This window comes from Augochlora pura, chromosome 10, assembly GCF_028453695.1.
Source record: "Augochlora pura isolate Apur16 chromosome 10, APUR_v2.2.1, whole genome shotgun sequence".
Lineage (NCBI taxonomy): Eukaryota > Metazoa > Arthropoda > Insecta > Hymenoptera > Halictidae > Augochlora > Augochlora pura.
Window position 1 is genome coordinate 14,674,459 of NC_135781.1, and position 25,249 is coordinate 14,699,707.

Genomic DNA, 25,249 nt, shown 5'->3' on the forward strand with positions numbered 1-25,249 from the left:
TGTGAATTACTAAAAAGTAAATCAAATCCTACTTTAATGAACACTTATCAATTTATTTTACTACAGGGTATACGTAAATAAATTTCAATTTTCTTCATAATTTCTAAATTTATAATCCTATGTGAAATTTTGTTAAGACTATAGATAGTGTAATATGGTTGCCGGCCGTGTGCCGCTACATGGTAAAAGAATATGAAGTCATCTGACGAGTATAAAATGAAAAAAGTAATTGTCTGTTACTGCATATATGTGAATATTAATAGTTTTATTCAAGTTTTATCATAGCCTATATTGGATATTTTGCATATTATTCGCATTCAAGCAATTATGTTTGCAATATAGTCAAAAATAAAATTCAATACAAACAGTACTAAATTTTCTTAAGTTTTTATGCTTTGTATAAAATTTCAGTGGTTCTAAAATGAAAAGTCAAGCTTAGAGTGGTTTGATAAATTTGTATATAAGGAGCAAAGCAACCATAGTTCGCCATTGTGCGCGAGTCAATAACCTGAAGCGAGACAGTACACGTTGTTAACAATCGCGATAATCAGCCGGCACATGTAGATGTGATAGTGCTTGGTCTTGCACAGAGAATAAGTTATACATATAGTCAATGCGTTGCAGACAGTAATGCATACAAGAACGAACGTTCTGATTATTGATTAACATATGTGTCATTAACCAACATTTCTTACTATAGATTTAAAGGTTTTATACTTAGAATTTCCAATATATCTGTGAATTCGTCAAAATAAACTCTTAACAAAGATATTCGTTTCGAATTTTACCTTTTGTATTTTACACGAAATGTAACTTGTAATTTCTTTCTAGTTGTGTAATTCAATTTCCTCCTACATCATCCATTTATAAATTAAAGCAAAAGACATCTGTAAAAATGGCATTAAATGGTAATTTAATGTAATCTGTAACATTTAATTTAGCACAATTTAGAACATCATTATTACTATTATCGTACAACATGCAAATCCACAATGTCATATAAATTGATGTTGTAGAAATTATAAAAACTGGAAAATGACTAATACACTCGTATTTAGAATATAATATACAAAACAAGTGTTATAATTATAAAAAAATGAAATATAATTTCATAATGTTAAGTAAATTCTGTGTATACACCTGCAAGGAATATAAATAAATTATAAACATAAAATCATAAATTTTAGTTTACACTGTCTATCGTTTAATAAACATTTTTTGCAAGATATTATTGTAAACTATTTCTACATTGACGCATGCCACTCTTTTTAATTAATTTAAAATTGTTTGTAATATACGTGTTATTTTAAAAAAATTATCCAGCTTTAGCTGACGAATAAACGAGTATCTAACTGATCCCTGAATTTTAGTCGTCTGAAATATCTAGAATACAATAGCGGAGGTCAAAACCAGTTTTCAAACTCCTTCAGAAACAAAATGGAAGACCATTTTCAAGCTCAATTTACAAATAGCCAGCATGTGCGTTAACATAAGGGTTGACAAATACGTTGTTTCGAATACGTTGGGCGCAAGACTTTATGCGGAACCGTGACACTAAAATGTTCGTGTACGTATCGGCGCGATAACCGTGTGAAACACGTGCGAAATACTAAAACTTCCCGGCGAAGCGAGTCGACAGTACCAAACAGAGTCAGGTAAATTCAACTGATAAATTGCGAGTGCGATCATAGCTCGTTTGTACGGACGTTTCTATGGAGCGCAGGCCGCGTGCAGCAGCTGCGCGAAAAATAACAAAGTCAAGTTAGGCGTTCCGTAATCGTGTCGGCTTCCGATTGGCTCGCGATTAGGCGAATTCGCGATACGCTCCGTGTAATTACGTTTGTTCGATAGATATTCGAATTTGCAACTTCGAGTGAATATAAGCCCTCGTAAATTGAATATAAATATGGAATCTTGTTTATCTTCATATACCGTGCATAAAAAGTCAATTTTGTAAAGAGCACTGAAATTTTTGAGATTTACGCTTTAGTAGCAATAGTAACACGGTTCTAATTCACGTTATAATATCCTGTACACTTTTATGTGCTTCAATCTCTTGGAGGACAAACTTCAAAATGAATGAAACATTTTCAACAAATCGACGATTATCCAAACAATCATCTATCCTACCTTAAGAAATGTGTCCTTGTTCAAGTTACAGCTGTAAATATATTCTTCAAGTAACAGACGCCGAAAATGGAAAATTTACATTTTATATAATTATTACTCAAACTGCCGATTATTCTTGAAATATAAGATTGCAAAGTCTAGATCAAAATTAAATGAGGATTATGAACAATTTCGAGATTCGCATTCACGTCACAGAAATCTATTGGATACTATTTGTAACTCTCGTAGTTACAGATCTGGGGAAAAGTTATTCGTCGAACTGTATTATCAACAGTATATGACGAACTGTGTGGAAAATTAAGTTTCTCCGGACAGATACGGAACAGCCGTAATTACAGGAGTGTGGGCGAGAACGGATGATTTACGATTCACAGCGAGCACGAAGGCGGATGTTTATGCGAATAGATGGACGCCGCGAATTGTAAAAGGATGTTGAAGCATCGACGGAGAACGGTCGAATCCGTTCGATGTACTCTCGGTGATAACTAATATCTGCAGAAACGCGATAGCAAAGGGATAACAGTCTGATTCGTTGGTAAAATGTTTAGCAATTATTATTTTAAGTGTTTAACTAAACCGAATTGTATCATTTTTACAGAGCAACGCGTACCAGTTGTATTTCGTTTAATCCTATTTGTAGATAATGTACCATTTTACACAGCGAAATTCGCCGTATCGGTTCATACACAGGTTGAACAAAATTTTAAGTAATTTTGTTGGAAACGTTAAGAATAGGACCCAAGAACTGGAAATATCATGGCCTTTCTGAATTATAAACTGCCCATTCAGAACGACCTATATGCACTCTTTCATGGCAATATTGCGCAAATGATACAGCAGAAAATTAACGAACTGGGTTGTGTTAGAGTGTGCCTCAACCGACTTATTTCTGAGACCTTCCGCTAGCTGGCTATTACCTTATAAGCATCTTGACAAGCTCTATGGAAGATTTCCAACAACTAAGCGGCGTCAAAGACGCCTTTGAGGATTACATTTGTCCAAGACTTAATCCCTGACGCGATATATAGACTCATGTATTCGTCGACAAAACATATCTGTAGGTTCGCATAGTTCTTTTCTCTACACCGTTTTAAAGCTAATACTCTAAAACCTCAATTATTTTTGCACAGATTTAAACTGTTAATGCTGACGCTTATTTAAGTAACCGAATAGAAAATCATCTTAACTCAATTTTAACTTAATTTTATTGTATTTAATTTTTGAACATCTTACCTTAATTTTCAATGTTTATCGAATAGTCTTCGGTCAATTACATCATATTACATCTTTCTCGTATTAATAAAATATTCTTTAATTATTTATTTTAACAGTAATCTCAATAAAAGTAAGGAACGTTTGAATAAAAGTGATCAACATGAAAGAATTGGAACGAAAAGAAATCGCTCGCAAGGTAGAAGCTATATTGAACTTAAAAATAAAACAGACTGTGGAAAAAGATTAAGAAATTAAAATAAAACTTCGTTTCAATTATGTCACATAAAATCGATATACATTTCATTCATCTTTTTTCACGTAGAAAGCTAAAATGGTTAAAAATGTTTACGCACGCAATGCGTCATTTTGAAAATTGGCGTTATCATTTTATTTTACTACCTTTCCGCTAATGTGACGCCGTGTTTCATGTGATTTAATTTTATTGTGCGACATTTATTGCTTTAATAATGGGCTATTGTGATAATAATTTATTATCGAATCAATTGACCATTGCGTAAACATGCAGAAAAATGTAACACGTACTTGATTGCAATGATAACAGCCTCCCCAGTGTACTGATTTTGTGATTATTACTCGAAATTTTGCGGCTTTTCATTGAAAGATTATATTTTCATGAAATCAACACAAAATCAACACCATAAAAATTGTTCACACTTACAAAGGTTAGTATGTTTGAAAGAAAACTTCTAAGAAACAGCAACATTTTCATATTTGCTTACAAGAAAATGAAAATACGCGATGATAGTAATCATAACACCATTTTCAATGTTAATATGTATTCGTTTTATTTATTTATATTTTTGATATAAAACATTATTCTTCGTCAGACTTGTCTTTTTGGCTTGAATGTTCAACAATCACATTGTTATAAATTGCTTATGCGTGTTCTACATGTGCTGTATAAATAGTTTGAGTTAGTAACAGGAGCCTTGTTCTTCATCTGATAATAATTGTTCGAATATTTATTAATATGTTCTTAAAGATTTAAAACTAGAATTTAGACAATAGGTTTCACAAAATAATTATAATAAGTTTGTAAAGAGTTTACAATTATTCGAATATGTTTATATTACTTCAATAAAAATAGAGTTTAAATCATCATGGCAAAACTGTGCATATTTGTAAACATATTTTTGCTGACCAATAAAGCTAGATTTTGTGTTCTTAATTTTATACGTGAAATATACGCGTGCCATAATCGCATCAATGTATATAATTTAGTGATTCATAGATTGCGGAAGTTTGTGCACATTAACATTCACGTAAATGTCAGTATACAGTCAGTTGCTCGGAATAAATCAGTTAAAAAAAGCATAGCACCGTTTCTCATCGCCTATTACTCCTTTCTATTAGCTCCATTTTCCAGGAAACGAGGTACTAGATCCTGGCCTATTGTAAATAAACAATGTTTCTGCCTAGCTTCAGATACTTCATAACTTCAGATACTTCTGATGAACACATGCTTATTTGTAATTACTAATTACTAATTAGCACCATTATTAACTTTTCATTACGCAACAAACGTACTGTACTGTACACATAGTATTTATATTTATATTGTATCATTTGATCTTTTTAAACGATTCTCATACACGTACATAGGTTCAACATGTATGAAGTATGAGTTAAAATAATCATGTTTTCCTTGTGCAGTTATTACTCTCATGTTCACAGGCTTGCAATGTATTATTCAAGTATAGGAATTTTACGGACATCTTACGCCTGCGTTAATGTACAACGCTAAGAACCCGAAGGTAATATCGGCAGACGACGAAATGAAATACTACGCGTAAACTAAATGACACAAGAGGCAAGGGAAATCGGTCGCCTGCTCCACCTTGCCTCTTCCATTTTTATTTGATTCCAGACTTTTGATTATTATTGGCTATGTTACTCACTGGACAAAAGATGTGGTTAGGTGGAGCGGGCGACTGATTCCTCTTGCTCCCCGCGTCGATTAGTTTATTGGTCTTCTCATTTACTAATAGAAGTGGGCTTCGGGAGGTCATAGAAAAGCGGAGACTACGGACCGATGGATCGTGCGGAATACCTTATTTGCCCCTCAGCTGCATAAATATTAATTTTTTTTAAATTACCTTCTGTTAAATACTTTTAACACAGCGAAACTTCTTGTTTCGATAGAAATACTTTACTATACATTATGTTCTTATTGCCCTTTCCTTATTACCCTATTCCAGTATTCATGTTTTCAAATCAAAATAAAGATTAAATTTATATTTAAATTTATAATAAGAGTTACGTTTCTATATAAGTTTGTACAAAATCATGCGGAAGTTCTGCGCATTATATTATATATTACTTTACTGTATTTATATTTAACATATTTTTTATATTTAATGTAATATGTGATTGTCTAATACAATTCCTTGCATATCTTTAGCTACGAAAATTAGTACTAAAAGGAAGACAAAGGAAGCAGCAACCGAGAAACATCTCAATGCAAAGTATAATGAATTGTAAACTATCTTCGAGGAAACAAAATGTTCTGCTGTTAGAAATACTCAATGATCCTTTCAATAAGCATTCCGTACGTAAAACAGTTCGCACATCCGCATCCGTATTTCCAGCTGTCCGTAGGAATAATGCGAACGAGCTTGCCGCAAACGTGCGTGCGATGTGCGTAACACACGCGTGCATGCACACACCGGGAGTCCGTAGGCTTTCCGAGGCGGTACACGCAGATGTTCTATTCATTCGCGATCTCGATCCGGCGATAACTTCGAATACAAAAGTGAGCATAATTACGACACGGACATCTGACTTCCTCTTATCGGACGCCCGCCGCGCCGTTAATGATATACGCTGTTGTTTGTACATGATTACGGGAAAGAGAACCGAGTATTCGATATAAACGAATAACAACGTTCCGCGAACTCAACTTCCCCCCAAGGGAATGCTCTACGATCGCGCTTGGCATCTGATTAAAAATTCAGCCGAACGTGTTTACACTGTCTTCAAGAAAACAATTCGCATTTAATTGAAATCGTATAAGTCAACATTGCAAACAGCTAGACTGTTAACCGAGGAATTAACCCTTCTTTGCATGATGATGGAAATTTCAATCATAACATTTAGTGAAGAAAAAAGGGTACTCAAAAACTGTAAACTTTAAATTTGTTGTTGCTGGCAACTTTATAAATGACTATTGCGTACAACAAAACGCAGTTGTCAAAAAATAGCAAACGTCACTGTCAATTAACAAGCCTAGAACTTGTCATTCCACTGTTTGTGTAAAATTCCCAAATGTAAAGGCTATTCCACAATTTCGTGTAATAAATGTGGAGTTAATTTGTGCTTGAATAAAAATAATAATTGTTTTTTAAATTATCATTTAGAATAAAGGAGAATAAGTAAACAATATCTTTTGATTTATTTAGTACTGAGCTATATATGTAACAATGCATAATGATGTAAATTTCCATCATACTGTTTTTTAAATAATTCAAATTCTTATTTATACTAGGATTTTTTTAAATATTTTTCCTTTAATCTAGAGCATTAATTACATCAACCTGATTTATTTTTAAAAAATAGGAAAAATCATGCAAAGAAGGGTTAACTTTTGTTCAATACCTTTTGCAACGAGGACTTTTTTCTTTCCAGTGAAAAGCTTTTTATAGTATTATATATTTTTATAATATTATTATTTTATAATATTATGTTTTATATAATATTATTATTTTATAATATTATGTTTTATATAATATCACGAAGCCGATTTTATATCTTTATGATAAAATTAGTTAGGCGAAACACTAACAAATGCAGACATGACGAGAATTTTAGAATATTCTCACACTCCTCCAACTTATTGAAAATTTTTAATTATTTTCTGTTCCTTATAATTCATTCAGAAAATCTTTATTTTGCGTAAAGATTCACATGGAGTCATTTTTCATACAGTTTAGGTAATGTCCGCGACATTCATAGCACATGTCAGTATGTCACTTGTGCAATTAATTGACTAATTTTTTACTGTTTTCTGTCTACTTAATTATATTAATTTGCAAAATGCACGAAACCAAATAAGATGAGGAATAATAGAAAAACTAATTAGGCAGATATATCAACAAAAAGGAAATTTAACTTCCTTTCACGAAAACGATGTTTTTATTACAATCTAATATATGTATGTATGTATGTGTGTGTGTACTTGTTATAATTTAATATAATCAACTTCGAAATACATTTAAGAAATTATAACAATTTCCTATCGGTTTTTTTAATTATTTTATATTAATTAAATATTTCCTATCGGAATTTTAAAAACTCTTTAAAGCAGAATAATTTTTTCGAAATTGAACTAACTCACTTGACTGTAATGTTAGAAAACAAATATACGTTCTAAAAATATCCCTAACGCAAGAAGCTTGATCGGTGTGAATCCTTTTCAGTTGTACGATATGTAGATTAAATAACTTATGCCTTAACCTTGTGTCGAATCATGCTGAAAGTAGTGAAACGGAGAGTCGAAGCGTACACGATAAAATACTGATGACGATAATTCTATTTTTCGAACTTATAAGAACAAAATCTTGGAGTGCTTGGCTGGCAGAATAATTTATACCGAACCAGGGCGTTAATATACAGAGTCGATTAAAACTTTCTAGTTCGATAAAAGAGAGGAACTGGAACACTGCGTCACTTTTAACTGCTACGATTTATCGGTAGCATTTATAGTTGCTAACTTATAATTTATTGGTACATTTATAGTTGCTGGGAAAAGGTTCTCTTCACTTGCAACTTCGAACCTACAAGATTAATCTTTCGACTGCTAAAGCAGCAACTAGTCTACGAAATTTGTTCAATATCATCAAGAGTACTTTAATATCGTATAAACAAAATTCTCGGGATTTCATAGATCATAATCAAACTTTTTGAGATATTTTCTATGAAATGTCATACACGGTGAACAAGAAAGTGTAGCGAGTGAAATGATATATTGAGAGAGAGTTCGTCCAATGTCTGATATTACGATGCATGTCATTAAATAATTGAAACATAAGGGACGAGTTTTCCCTCGAAAAGGGAGAACTAATTTTAATAGTAGCAAAGATCTGAATTTATTTATGAATCTCGAACAATAAAAGGAAAAAAAATCATTATCATCATTCGCATAGACCTCGATAAGCTATTAAAAATTGAACCATTACATGGAATCTTCCACCAAGCCAAGTTGAATATGTAATTTACCTATGAAGTAAATGTCTGGGCGCAACATGGTCCAACCATTTTATGGACCCAGTCCCGATTCCTCGACCGTCCTAGCGAGGAGCACACTCATAAAGCAATCACCATCCTAAATCTTCAACCATCAAGGCCCAACCTTTTCCTGTATACATATTTTTATGCTTCCTTGTTATTTTACATTTTCACTTCCACTTCCACTTCCCCTGCCACTTCCCCTTCCACCTTCCAATCAGCTCACGAATGAAAGGCCCGAAAGGGAGCGAGCGATTATTATTACAAAACAAGAACGTGCACGAGACTTCGATTGCGTCGAAAAACACGACCTTTGTACCACCGGCAACAACACCACATCGTCGCGTCTCATCTTTGTAAGGTTACTACGTTTTAAAATATATGTATCGCACATTAACTATCGGGCATCGATTTAACTGTTCCCGAAGTGACGGATGCTGAGAATCAGTATAACGGAACTCCCAGCCAAGCACATACAGTAAATGTGAACTAGATTTTCATGTTACACTTGTAACGAACTTGCAAGACATTCTCTTTGGAACGTAGTATCTTCCTATATAAAATACTTTTATTTTTAAAATAAGCAACCAAAATTTCAAAGAGTTTTTATTTAAGTAAATATGTTTTCTCATAGAACTATATCTTGAAATACTTCAAATGTATCTCAATGAAAACTTCTACTTCCAAAACGCTCAACTAGGAAAGCATTTTATAATCGTGATCGAGAAAGTCGTGTATAGTGATTAAAAAATGGTATGATAAATGTAATTACCGTGCTATGTTAAATAATACTTAAATATGAAATGTTCTTCATTTCGATAATGTCTGATACCCATAAATCACGTGCAATAACGATAAGCCATTTCTCATGACGTGAAAGATTTTTTACATAAGAAACCGTATTCGCGTATTACAAGTTTATGGATTTATGAATCACGGTGTACAATACATGATTAGATCCTTGTGCATGTTCCAGGTAAATGATTGCAAAAACACTTAGGCTCGTAGCTCATAAAAGCATAAACTACACAATGGTAGTTATCGAAACGCATCCTGAGTTTTCATCATTATTAAACAAATAGCTAAGAGTATTATTAAACTATTCATTGTCAAATGAAAATTTACCTGAATATAAATGTATAACCTTGATAAATAATAATTATAATAAATAATAAATATTAATATATAAATATATAAGAAAATATATTAAATAAAATAAAAATATTCGACTGAAGAGAATTCATTCGGATAATTATCTTAGATAAACATTTATTCACGACAATTATTGTCCGACTCTACTAAAAAGCTTCAAAAATCTAATATAACATCTAATTCACCATTAATGTAATAACATAATAATAATATAATAACATTAATCTAAGTGCATAATGACTAAATGGTATGATACAGTTATTATTACTTAATCGAAACTATTATTGTTATCTTATCTACATTTTTGTATTGTATCTAAAGTATAGTTATTGTTGTTGATAAGTATTATGATTGATACGTATCATTATTACTAGGTTAGCAAGAACGTAAATGGTTATTATATGAGGACGTAACGTTATGCCATCTGTTTTCCATGTTACGGTCAACGACCTCGGCAATGAAGGTCTTGTATAAATAAATAATTACATTAGGGTAGAATAAACTGATATTCCATATCCTAGAAACACGTGACATATGCTGACGCAAGAAAACGCCAAGCAAAAATTTTTTTTAAACACAACTTTTGATAAATGTTTATTACGAATCATTGTAATAATTTTACACGATATAATTGAACAAAGAAATAACTCCAAAAGAATTTACACAATGTAGTTTGAAAAATCATTTCCGAGGAGATGACATTTTATTTGCTAGTAAAAGTTTCGTGAAAATGTCAATTATATAAATGAAGGCAAAGGATTTATAACGCTTTCAAGTTTATGAAGATTATCGTACTGCTGCATTCAGTGAAATTAATATATGCTTTCATGTAATATAGAACTATGCATATGTCGCGATCCATGTATGTAGTATGATTATCATACTAATTATGGAGAAATGGCAAGTTGTGGTATACTCGGCTCATTATATCAATTCAAATTTTCATGAAACATGTTCGCATATTTTGGAAATTCCAAAATAATCTTACTTAGAAGTACAGGATGTTATAAAAATAAATGTCACGACTATACCACATCGATCATACACTATCCATTTAGCATAAAACAATATTAGTAAGCTGCTACAAAATTTACTTTGACCGGTTTTTTTCAAGATCAAGAAGTTAAACATTATTTTCTACATATTAATTTTACTCATGCATCAAAGTTATTAACAATAATATGTTAACAAATTTTAACAAATTCGGTTTGAGATACGTAGAAAGCGATAAATTGTAAAATAATCTTTCAATTTTTTAATTTTAGAAAAGTCAATGGTAGTCGTGATGTTAATCTTTTTTTGCACCATGTACAATACTTGTTGAGGAAGATTATACATCGATACTTGCGCTTGATAAATAATGTATAAATTTGGTTATCAAACTTTGTGCAGATAATAAGAGATGAAACAAAAAGTTCAAATATACAAACAAGAAACATTTTACCATTCTTTTACTTTTCCTAAACATTTTGACTGGACTCAATAAACAATTTTTCGCATCGGCAGTTTTCGTCTTAACGGAATGTTCTTGGACAAGTCGTTGTCCGTTACGGAGAATTACGGAGAAAATCTATTGCCTTCGCGATTGAAGAAATCGGTGAACTACAATAACAAACTTTCTTTAAATTCTTTTAATGACGCGTGCTTTTAAGGGCACGCAAACAAGCAGTTAATCGCGCTGGCTTCATGCAGCTTGCACATGCACCGCCTCCAATTTGCGTACGGTATCAGGTACAATAAACTCGCAATTATGGTTCAAGAACAAAGATCGTTAAGGGTACGTTCCGCTGATTCTGTAAACGCATACACACCCGACTCGCGAGGTTGTGTACACTTTATACAGGCACTATGTACCTGTAGCTACCACGAGTTTTCTTCCACCGAGAACTTTCAATTGTCGGGAATAACAAACGAATCTTTGAACCCTATTTTCTTGGAACAAAGTTTCTAAAAACGACACCAGCATATTTATTTATTTTTTATTTATAATGATGTATTTGTACTATTATATAAAAATCCACGATAATCGTAGTCACATAGGATTTTATTCAATGATTTTTGAAAAAACATAATTGTATCTTTACTATGTAATAAAATTTTAGAATAAAATCTTCAAAAATTGCTCATTAAACTACATTTTTAAACAGAAATGAAAATTAGCATTCATTATTAATTGAAACTCTCGTGCGTAAAAGAAGTGAATTGGATCAGTAACAGCTAATTTACGCCTCGGTCAATTGTGAAGCAGTAGACTGTAAAGAAAGCATTGTTTCAATGATTTCGCAAATTCCACGGTGAAGTGTTCAGCTGATAAAAAATACCGAAGATGAAAAATCGAGGACGAAACAATTGATCGAAGTGTTCATTTTTAAGACTGCTATAAATAAAGGAACAAAAGATCTCTGACATCGTGAGGATAATGATCTTTCTCGACAGAAAATCCAATCAGAATTTTCCAGCAGTTGCTCGACGCGCCACGAAGCACGGTATTATCAATCCGACTGAAGGCATAATAAGTTCTTCGTTGTTAGTCGATTGCCGAAGAGAAGGCTAACGATTGTATATTTCTGTCGATGACATAGCCACGCGAATCGAACCTTCGCAAATAGCAGTTGACGATAAACACTGCAAAACACGGCGAGTTCTACTATTTGTTACGGGCAGCATTGGAACAGATTGAAACCGCGCGGCGCGGTTCTTTTGCTCGCGAGACGAGCAAGTCTGCTGTTCCCTTTCGCAATCAAAACAAATGAAATTAACTGTCTGTAAAAAGAAATATTGCATGCTGCCTAGAAGCGTAGCAGTTGCATAGTCTCGTGGCAGTCATTTCAAGACGAAGCCCGTAACTTCGATCTTGTTTGACCCTGTGAAATTTAAATAAAGTATTTGTGTCACGATATCGACATTTGACAGAGATCGTGGCAATTTGTTTTTTTACAAGGTAAGTTTAATGGTAAACTTAATACATAGTCTTCGTGACCCACAGTATTTATGTTCGTGTGTACATATGTATGTATTGTGATTTACAAAACAGACTACTGACACACTTTTAACAGTTTTTTGTTTTTATATAAATAAACTTAATGCAGACAAAAATTAAAAAATTAAACTGCAGAAATATTGTAGAAATTATAGAAATTCTTTCGTAAGAAATCACAGAATTCTTACTTCAAACATGCATTATGATACAAGAGTAATGTTTAATGTATGTATATTAACATTCATACGATTTTTATCTGGATCCGTTACACACCTTTTCGAAGCCATTGATACTGATTCAGAATTCAAATATGTTAACGAATACAGAACAAAGGTCAGAGACGGCGAATAAACTTTTGTCACTGACCGTGCGTTCTTGCAACACGCTCCATAAAATCAAAAGTTTACACTCGTAGTCCGTTTATAACTTTATAGGCGTGATGTAACTCGTTGTAACGCGATGTGTTATACTTATTACAAGATTATATATCATATGGATTATAGCAGATGTCATTTTTGAAACAATTGAGCCGTTCACAGGAGACATTGTTTGACTACTTAAAATAAAAAATAGAGAAAAGCAATGAAATAATGTATATTGTTTTTTAAAATTTCCTTTATAATTTAAATCGAAATAAATATTGTAAAATGCATAAATACGAACGTTCCTTTCATCTAACAGCACATAAAATGTGTAAGAAGAAATCGCTAAAAGGTAATCGTATAAGATACTTTTGTTACAAATTTTTCATAAAAATAAATATTAATGCTTCTGTACACACAAGGTACACACAAGTAATGGCAGGATGTCGTGAAAACAATTTAACAGATGCTATAGAATAAGAAGCTGGTGTTAAATATTAATAAATCGATAATAATTATCTTGGTCTCGCATGCAATATGGAAATGTGGTGTACCTTGTCAAAATATTGAAAACGGAAGTTTCGTCAGAATTAAACGCCGCACTTTATTAATATTTACGTTACATATCGATGTACTGTGCAAATACGGGCAAAATTAAATGAAATACTTCATTCAAATTGGTAGAATCAAAGTAATGCATTTGAAATTGAATTTGCTATGTGAAATCGTAATCAACTGTATGATTTTTCGTACCTGAACAAATTTTTTTCATGGAAAACTAATTTTTATTTAGTTTCTCATACACTAAATTTGATGTTTGCAATACAATATACAGCTTCTGTTTACACAATTTTGTTTATAAGAAAAATCTGACATCTACGCGATTCATTTTAATTTAACGTGGTTCAATGAACGGGTAATTAAGATTATTAATGATACAAATATTATTGACTTAAAATTGGTACTAAATTTTAATTGATAATATACTAAAATTTTAATTTCTATTAGAAATTTATCATAATTTAAAATCTCTGTTAAAAATTGAATAGAACTTGGAATTTCAACGATGGAAAACAGACCCACCAAAGTGTTTTATGACCCTTTGCGAGGGTGGACTGTTTGGCGCTGGAGACCCGGACGATCCAGGCATTGTCTAGTCTCCCAGTTCATAAGGAGAAATCGAACCGTGAGGCTGCCACCTCGGATTTACACCAACATATATTATATTTCCTGTATCTCTGTAGTTTCTGTAATTTATTTACTGGATACGCGAATGTCTCTGAAGTGTAATTGCTAATTTCTAAATAAAGTAAAGTATTCAGTTCAATGAAAACAGAACTTAATTATCTTTACTTAATTTACTCTTGTATGCTATTCTTAAAAGCTCGTAATTAAATCGATGCGGCCAAAAGGGGTAAAATCCAAAAATATTCACTTCGGCAATTAGTTGTATACGATTCGTCCAGAAAGAATTTATTATTTTTACTAGGTTCGGCGTCGCGTGTTCATTTTCAAAATATGGAACATGAACAAATTGAATACGCACGATATTTCCAGGAACCTGACTATCACGTGAAACAGACGTAGCTGTGTTTCTACTTCTCTTTACTTTACTACGGTTATTAAAATCCCGGGGAAATAAATCTGAGATCAGATAATTGCCTGGCAAATTAAAATTTCCCGTACTTGCTCAAACAAAGAATACGCGGATCTAAAAGTGTATATACGCGTTTCCGCCTACGTAACAGTCATGCCAGAGAAGAAAATCTTCTCTAAAAACGACAAACGAAAGTCGTCACTGCTCGGTGGAATTCTTATTCGACGATGCAACGGTCTTGCTATGATTCGTATTTCCTTCCAAAGTAACGTTATTACGTACTCGCTTCCTGCCCGCGGGTCCTTCCTGGATTTCCAGGAGTTACGTCCGCTGGAAATATTTTTTTCTGTTCGCCGAATCTAACTGGATTTTGCATAGAAAGCGCCTCGCTCGGTGGATCCTGTATAAGAGCTGATTCGTTTTCGTCATTCCGGCACGGTTACAGCCGCGCCTCGGCTCGATCTTATTACAATACTCTCTGCCCACTTTCGGCGACGTTCGTCTCATCTTTTACGTGCTCTTCATCATCGACTCCGATCACGTATCCTCGCCCTGGGGATCACCTCACGGACCATCGCGAAAAAACACCGCGAGAATTTCGGACTGTTTGCGACGACTCGATGAAGCAAAACGACGTCATTGAAATCGCACGGGCTTTTCGAGCGAGCGTGTCCACGACGCGATTTTCTTTGCCGAGTCGGAGGGTCAACGACTCTGCAAGGAATGTGGGCAAGATTGATTATAGTTGAACTGTGCACATTTGTATGCCGCACGTTTTTTGTTCAACGAAAGAATATGCCCGGTTCGAGAGCGAACAATGACGGTAATTACATGCAAAGGATAACGATTTTCAGAAAATTTTGCTAACTGTATAGCATACATATGCTATCGTCAATTTCTCGATACAGCAATTTCTCACGTTGTAGGATAGATGTTCCAATCGCTGTGACCCCGGATTAAAAACGTGTAGAACAAGTAAAGTGTTTTATATAAATTGATGATCTATTGTTTTTACTATATTATTAGGCAAACTTAATTTAAAAAAAGAAATAGTATATAAATAGTAAATAAACGATATTGTGTTTTTATGTATTTCACATAACTAAAAAAATAATAATTAAAAAGAAATGCTACTTCGACGTTGATATTATGTATATTCTGGCCCTATCAGCATCATGTGATTGCAAAGGGTTGAAATATCCCTTTTAATAGTGTTCATGTTTTAATCTGTGCAAGTGATAGTTAAAATAGAATGGTAAATAATAATTTCATATAGTTAATTTACTGAATTAACTGCTTTTTAATAAATAGTTTTACAAACATCATTGAGCAGTATACTGAAAAATATATTATTCAATTTGAAGGAAAAACTGTACTTTTAAATGACCTTTATTCTTCCACGAACAAAAGACCAACAATGCCAAATTACGTTTTCCTTGTAACCATTTAACTTTTATCTAATACATTTTCCACTAAAATCATTAGTTACAAAGTGGTTTCAGATAAACGTTTCGTGTCGCATAATCGTTGCTAGCTTTTAGTTTAAGAAGTACAAACGAATACATACTTTTACTAAAACGCGTTGCATAATCTCTATGTCTTTCCTTACATCTCCAATATCGTTATCTATGAGCAGRTACTGTASGGTATATGGGCAATCTTTGTCCAATCAACCCAGACCCAGTTTAGAMYTAGTTAAAACTTGATTATATGTTTTGTGSCTGAGGAAGCTGTATTCGAATTAGAAGTGTCAATAAAACTATTGGAATCTCGGTTACATGTACMATAAATTAAGTCTATGATCGTTCTAGCTACATATTTTAAAATTAGTGTTATGTTGTCTGTGTATCGGCTATTGTATTGTTACAGCACTGGCTCTACAACTTTAACCTCTTCAGGTATTCTGCCACGTTTAGATTTTTAAAAATTATGATTATTCTAAGTATAATATAAAGAAAATGAGAATCAGTAGGAAAACCATTCGCTACAGAATCCCTCAGCAATACCGAAGAAACCTCATCAAATGAAATGAAATGGACGATAAATAAAAAATAAGCAATTAAATAGATTGTTCCCTACTATAAAAATTATCCCTGAAGTGGTTAAATATTGTAACACTACACTACATCTTACTCTAGTTTTTAAAGAATTCACAAAATGCAAGTCAAAACTATATTAATCTGCTAGATTTGTGCAAAGTTTATTCAATAAATTTGGTTCTCTAGATATGCATATAATATAAAAATATAAAAATTATCCCTTAAGGGGTTAAATATTGTAACACTACACTACATCATCTTACTCTAGTTTTTAAAGAGTTCACAAAATGCAAGTCAAAACTATATTAATCTGCTAGATTTGTGCAAAGTTTATTCAATAAATTTGGTTCTTTAGATATGCATATAATAGTTCTGTTCCGTTTATTAAGTCATATGAACTAGTTGCTTTCAATACCCCGTAAACCAAATATTGAAATTGATATCATATATATATATTGAAAATCGATTTTCTCGACTGACTGCGTGAAGCGATAGAACAAATACGCATAGAGCATTAGTTTATTTAAAAGAAAACCCGTTTTCGTGCGAAGCCTCAACTCTTCACCTCCGGGCAGGTGGGCATCCTCTTATCCAACCTTAATCAGAAGGGTAACATTACCTTTCGAATAGTTACACAACCGCAGTTACACAACTGTCGTTCGCAGAAACGTGTGTTTCTGATACATTATTCAGGTACGATTGACAGACATTAACGAGAACTATAGACACGTGGATCGCTAATTTGCCGGTAATTAAATCTCGTATTTACCGTATGCGCCAACTGTTTCCAGCATGGTCGCGAATTCGAAACAAACAGATGTTCGCGAGAAATTCGCGTCCCACGTGGTAACCAAGGCAAGTCCGCTAATAAGGTTGCACGTCAAACGTGTTGCCAACGTGCATCGATTCAATGAGGAACCCGCGGCTATGACATCAGCTAGGAACATTGATTTCCCTGCGAATCAAATGACCTATTTGAATAAGCGCACAGCGTGAACGTGCCGCTCTGCCAATAAATTACATTTTCAGTATCACGAAGGAAAGAATATTGAAACAACGACAATGACGTAATAACAGTCTGCCGTGTCCGATACACCACAATAAAGCAGTCGGTTTCCGGTGGAACGTGAATTGCGAAACACGGCGGCCGTAACTGCTGTCAGAATTCTTTAACGTAACGAATAATCTCGATTAACAACTATTGGGGAAACTACATGGAAACAATCAGCCCCACTCCATATAACTAACATTACAGAAAAATTTTTCAGTAACTATCAAATGACCAGTACACTACCCAGGAGGGACCAAGTAGGGATTACCCGCATCCGAATTGGCCATTCCAGATACACAAACTCATATCTGCTAACTAAAGAACCATCCCCCCTATGCGTAGAATGCAACACCCAAATGACAACGGACCATCTAATCTTAAACTGCCGAAAATACAATTATATGCGCATCAAACACAAACTAAAACCACTGCTCAAGGATAACATAAACAGCAACAAAATCAAGGACCTATTAAAATTTCTGAGAGATACAGGCTTAATAAACAAAATGTAGGGTCTATTTAAATAGAAGGTCGCTAATAGCCTTGCAGCTGATGCGACGTAAAACCTCTAAGAAAAAAAAAGAAAAAAAAACAACTATTGGAAGAACCATCGCGAATGGGTTCACGAAATGCAATTCGAAACAAAAAAGTTTGTTTTGCCTGATACACGTCGCTTTTAGCGCATTACCATCGAATACGCATCGAGACGCTAGATATTGCTCTTATCATTGCGTGTAGGGGCATCGGTTAGCGAAAGGAAAGAAAAAATATTTGATCACGTTCATTGCAATACAACACACGCATCGATCATAAAAGTACGCGTATACGTCAGAAAGATCTCCGTACGCTGTTCAACAAGTTTTTAATACTCGGTGTAAACTATTTAAGGCTTTTTAAGAAGCTCGGAGGTTTATCTTATCTGTTGATGTAAACAAACTTTGTCCAAGATGTTTTCTTATAAATTTTCATTATAGGTTCGTGTAAAAAACTTGTAAAAACTGCTCGTAATATTATTTACAGCTTCTGTCAGTTATAAATCAAAAACAAAGTTTTTGTGGTCCAATTCTAAAAAAGTTACTTCGTTTTAAAGGGTGTACAAAGGCTGTATGTGTTCTTCATTCGATTCATACTATTAATAAAACGGAAAATTCGATCACATTGAAATGTTAAAATTAACGAAATTATTAATATAACAGTGAGAGTAGATGCAGCAAAAGTTTTGAGAATTTTACCGTGTTTCTCGTAGCTGTGTTTTCTAAATTAAATCATTTTCATGATTGATTTATGGTTTTTGATAGATTAACACGAAAACCATCGCTATTGTTTTTTTTTTATCGGCATCGGAAGAAATTATTAGGTAATTTCACTATATCTAAGAAAAAATATAAATGTAAAATAAATGTGATAGTAAAGTTAGCAAACTGCCAATGGTTAGTGTCCCAGAAAAATGTGATATACGTTTAAATATTATTGCAATATACCTATTGAGGAGTGATACAACTTCAACTGCAACATCCGACGAATAAATAACCTTACACAACATCTCGTTTCGAAATTATCACGATAATTTACTCAGTTAAATGAAACCTATAAATATACCGTTATAGTCGAATCGGAAATTTCCAACGTTAGGAATGAGCGGTATAATTATATTCAACGAGATTATCTGAGAAGGAAAACGGAAGCGATTGTGCGAAAAGTTATGCCTAATGCAAATGGACAAGTGCAGTAAATCGACTAGGCGTGTTTTTGCTGTTTAAAAATGACGTTGGATGTCGGAAGCTCGTGACGAATACGGATGAAAAAGTAGCAGTACATCCGACGAGATATGTGTTTACGTTATAAAAATTATGTACGATGTCAGGAAACGATTACGAATGGAAATTGAGGAGTATTCTACATTAGTAACAAACAGCGTATCACGTATTAATAACGCATATGTAGGATAGTGATCTAGGCTACCGCTTATAAGTATACGTTTGAACAGTTGGGAGAAACTAAGGGAAATATTAAATGTTATTACCGTTCTTATACAAATGTGTTATAGACAAACTGTGAATTGTATTATCAGTTAAACGAATGGCTTCGCACGATGGAAATTTTTAATAATGTTGACAATTTCTCAAACTTAATAATTTTATTCTAATCATTTCAGTTCCCGATACAAAATCTACATAAATCTTATGAATAATGAAAAGGTAATTATAAAAGGTTCTATTCATGTGAGAATATATTAAATTTTATATTTAATACTAAAATAATGTATATAAAGCAGGAAAACGTTTTATCACAGATACCGTCTTAAAGACATTCACTGTGCAAACTTATTCAAATGTATTTTGGAAAAACAGACATCTGCGTCATGAAATATAATATCCTAGCTTATTACTAGACTATTGATTTCTATGTAATATCATAGATAGCAAGTGTATTCATTAATATGTATTCTTCGATCACTTGAGTAAATTAAAGATAATTTGTTGGGTCTTTCTAAATTCTTTCAATTATTCCATCAAATTACACCTATCCAATTTTGCCACATATTTATAAAATTCACAGTCTACTGATTACTTTCCACTGTAGTGAAACGTATTACATAGATTATAAATAATATTCTTTCCCAAGATAATACGCGTATCAATAAAATACAATTAAGAGTGGTCTGCAACAGCGGTCTATCCGACGTAACGTAAAATAAATAAACAAATAAATAAATAACAACTTTGGGTCGAACGAGATGCCCAAAGTTTTAGCATGAACATAGTTTCGGACGCAAAGGAATATTGTCGAAATCCTGGGAGGAATAGTTTTGCTTACTTATTCGAGCAGATAGAGGACAAGGTTTATCGACTTACTTGCGGGAGTGCAATAACGACGTTAGCATTCCCTTCGCCTTTGTAAACACAATCCTCGACGGAGAGTGTCGTGAGGGGAAGGGGAAGTTCTGAATTCGCCGGATAATCGTCGCCCAGGCTTCCGGTGGAAGTGGTCATCGGTTCCGAAGAAAACGCAGCGGTCGCCACAGGATTTCCTTCGTTGATACTCATTGTTCTAGCCCCTGCGTTACTGCGAACACGGATAAACGCACTTGTGAACAACAATCGTGCGAATCGTACTGTCAGGAGCCACGGTTGAATTTCGATTCTATGGTCTGATCAGATAACACGACGTTCGGATCACGAAACAATGACTTTTCGATTCGATTCGATTCGATTCGATTCTAAGGAATGAGACTGAAAATTTCTTTTGGGAATACAAAACGTTCTATGTTATTTTATCGAAATTATTTGTTCTGTTTATTTGTTTATTCTAAATGTGCATTCACGAGGTTATTATGGATTATTAACGAGACAAATGACATAGTTACTTAACACAACAATAGAGTGCTTAAATCCATGATTCAAATCAATATTGTTGAACAATATCTATTATATAAAAATAAGTCGGGTTTTCCTTCCTGACGCTATAACTCCAGAACGCACGAACCGATTTCCACGGTTTTGCATTCGTTGGAAAGGTCTCGGGCTCCGTGAGGTTTATAGCAACCAAAATTCTGGAAAAATTTCAACAGAAAAGCAGGAAAACAGGGAAAATCATTTTTCACATACAGCGCCATCTCTGATACATAGCATGTACTACAAACCAATATGGTTTATAAAACAAAAAAAAATAACTTTTCTTCATCTTTTAATCCCCAAACGAAATGTTACAAAAAAACGAAGCCATCTGGTGGCGAAACGGAGTTCGCCAGGTTTGCTAGTACATTATTAAATTATTTAAAAAATGTATTCCAATCGAAGTGTATTCAGAAATTTATTTTCACTAAAGTGTATTAGAAAATATGTTTGAATTCAAATGTGTTAGGAAATGTATTCTAATTAATACTTTACCGTCTGGCAGTCTATAAATCATTATGGTAACCTATAATTTGTTATCTATTAAGGAGGTAAAAATTTTAATATTATTATACAATTTTCTAAATAGAAGTAAACTAAATAAAATAGATAAAATTAATATTGTTTAATGCTAACGTTATAAAAATATAAAAATATTTAATTGTTCTATAATAATAAAATAATTACAGCCGAATAACTGGTCTGTAAAGCGTTAAGCTGTATTGTAGAATCTATTCTAATTAATGTTTATTTTTAACAAATATATAGCAAGTAGCTCAAGAAGAAAATGTTTCGAGGACGAAATTGTTACGACTTCGAACTCGGGATCTCGAGCTTCTACAAACTTTGCACACATTGTTTTGGAAACGCAGTTAACGCTGCAGTTACGTTTATGGCAGATGTGATAATAATAATAATGAAAATTGTATTCAAATCGAAAGAGGTCACATCTGAAGCATTCCTTGTTAGATAATATCGTTAAGATAATCGAATGTTTTGGTTAAACGATTTTCACACAGATGGTGTTTAGGTAATCGAAATCCTGCCATGATTTACATGGATCAAGCTTGTATCTATTAAGTCCGGTAATAGCTAATGCTCCATTTTGGTAATTAAGTGACGGCGTATAGTAATTAAACAGTCCTCAATTTTAATTGAAAAATAACAAAACGTTTGGGAATCTTATGGAAGAAATAATAAAATTATGGAATGTAATGTTCGAACTTTTGTTTATCAATTTTGGGAAACATGGATCATAATTGGCGATTTTAATTTTAAAATATAATTTTAGCTAAAGTATCTAGTTAATAGACTTTAATGTAAGGTCTTATCGTAGTAATTATTGGACTGCGGATTTTATATAATTATTTTTAAACATCATTGTTAACTTATTTAGATTGTTATGGAAAGGAAGGCACTTCTAACTGGCTACTGCTGTTTCTTACGATTGATGTCGACAATTTTCATTTTGCACGGATACTACATAATCCAGTAATTAGATTATGAAAATTAGTATAAACAAAAATTGATTGTTTGAGCTCAAAAATGTTTGCAGTAAGAACAAAATAAAAACGTCATTGTTGTATCTTGAACGTGTGTACATATTTCCTGATATTCGTATATTTAAAAATCTGGAAAATGCAATATGTACTAATAATTGATATGCGCAGTTTGGCAATTTTATTGTTACGATATATGATAGCAGAGTTTGGCGTTATTTGAATTGTTTCGAGCAAATATTTATCAAAAATAAATGTTTGAATTTTGAGAATATCGTGCTGGTTAGTATCAAGAATTAATAATACGCTTGTAATACGTAATGAAATTTAATTCACAAACAATGATAACAATAACAGAAGAACAATAATCACTCCGTTACCGACGTAGGAACAATCTATAAAAGAAAACCAAAGACTGATCACACGATTGAAAACGGTCGCGAGTGAAAATGTCGAAGTGACTCGGTCGACTTTCCGGAAACCTTTGACCATTTCGCAGACCTGCTAATGACGTTCTCAAAACCCGAACGGGCCAGAAAGCTCTGTTTTTCAAGGAGAGGGGTAGGTAAATCCCTTCCAAGAGACATATAGCAAAGATTTTCCCCTGACAACCGAGACTTTGGCGCAATTATTACTTTATTGCCCACATTCGAGTTTGACCGCCCATGGTGTAGTCGAATATTTTATTCGAATATATTTTCATGAATTTTCTACATCAGTTAGATAAAGATCGTTTAGTTATTTAATATATAACAATGTAATAATTAGTGATATAGCATATAATAATTAGTTATATAATATATAACAATAGACAATCGACCTGAAGTAACAAACTTCTTAAGGAAGCAGGCAACGAGAAAATTAATTAGAAAAACAAACATTGAAAAAGTTAATCGATAAACTATGGAAAAATTCTTTATTTACTCTATATTATTTAATTACTCACTCCAAAAATAATATAATTCTATACTACAATTCACTCTGTAATTAAATGTGTTCGATAAAATCTATTATATAAAAATAAGTCGGGTTTTCCTTCCTGACGCTATAACTCCAGAACGCACGAACCGATTTCCACGGTTTTGCATTCGTTGGAAAGGTGTCGGGCTCCGTGAGGTTTATAGCAACCAAAATTCTGGAAAAATTTCAACAGAAAAGCAGGAAAACAGGGAAAATCATTTTTCACATACACTGCCATCTCTGATACATAGCATGTACTACAAACCAATATGGTTTATAAAACAAAAAAAATAACTTTTCTTCATCTTTTAATCCCCAAACGAAATGTTACAAAAAACGAAGCCATCTGGTGGCGAAACGGAGTTCGCCCGGTTTGCTAGTATTGTATAAATACAAATGTTCGAACAACAAGCAACTTCTTATTTAGATGAATTTTTATTCGAATAAGCTCTTACTTAGACAAATTCTTATCTACATACATTTTTATATATTCCGTTTTATTTAATTATACCTTCATCCGAATAAACTTTTGTCTAATTCTAAAACAAAGTCGTCTATAATTTCCTCGATAGATTTTCTGTAATTTTTACGTGAAATCATTGTTTACAAAAACCTATGTAATCGAATCTTCAAAGCATATCACGTTGTTTAAAATAACGCAGTGGTTGACTATTGCAACTTGTTCACTCCACAGAATGAATACAGTTGGAGACACTCGCAGCGTTGCTAGTTTGTATAGTGTGGTCTATTTTTAAGTACAAAAAGTAACAATAATTAATTTTCGAGAAATTTTTTAAACGAGACAATCCATGTATTTTCTATATTTTATAAACGACGGACTCAGAGTGTCTCTCGCCGATGTTATGATTATTTCAGCTTAACTTCACCACACACTGTACTCCTATACACACCGATTATGCGTTACGTGTGCACAGCCTATGAGAGCACAATACATCGCCTACAAGGAAACAAAGCCGAATAAGGGGACTCCACTCGTAGTCGCTCCTGTATATGGCCAAAGGACAACACGCTAGGAACGTTTTTCTCTTGAGAATAAAGCAACTTTTTGCAGTTTACAACGCATGGCCGCAAAATCAATTGCTATTGATTACATAAGAAAAGAAAACTTCATTTTCGATGAATTCTACATTCCGTGATATAAAGATAACATACTTTATGTTTTCATTTTAACTAATAAATTTCAATTAATAAGTTATAGAGACTTACAATATAAATTGTTTACATTTGCGTTTTAGGCTCGAATAAAAAGGTTGAAACGGATCATTTCCTTATTTTATATGTCGTCATTTCAAATATGTTCAATTTTTTGCAAAAGTCTGGTTTGGACAATATCTAGCGAACTAGTCCCATTAACATTTCAACAAAATTCAAGCAATTCGATCCAATTTCAAAACAATATATTGGGGAGTGACTGGCTGTAATAAAGCTGTAATTTGTTCGGTAAGCGTGTTTACTTCGAAACATTACGAAGGTGATCTCAATTGATGTTTTTCAGGGAACATTACAGCTCCGGTACAAGGCACGAACGCAGAGGTCATCAATGCGACGAAATGATGAAACAGTTTCAGAATTATCTTCCTGCAGTTGAAACGAAATTGCCACCG

General features: G+C 33.1%; 1 protein-coding gene across 7 annotated transcripts in view; it reads right to left on the reverse strand.

The window, feature by feature from the left end:
* Positions 1-25,249, reverse strand: part of Ipk1 (Inositol phosphate kinase 1) — a 248,619-nt gene that overhangs the window by 32,703 nt on the left and 190,667 nt on the right. For 6 of the 7 annotated variants that reach the window (XM_078192828.1, XM_078192831.1, XM_078192829.1 and 3 more), the window contains one exon: positions 20,626-20,836. The exons of the other annotated variant lie outside the window; for it this stretch is intronic. In XM_078192828.1, coding sequence (XP_078048954.1) covers positions 20,626-20,836 — 211 coding nt within the window. The remainder of the gene's footprint in view (positions 1-20,625; positions 20,837-25,249) is intronic. 7 annotated transcript variants of the gene reach the window in all.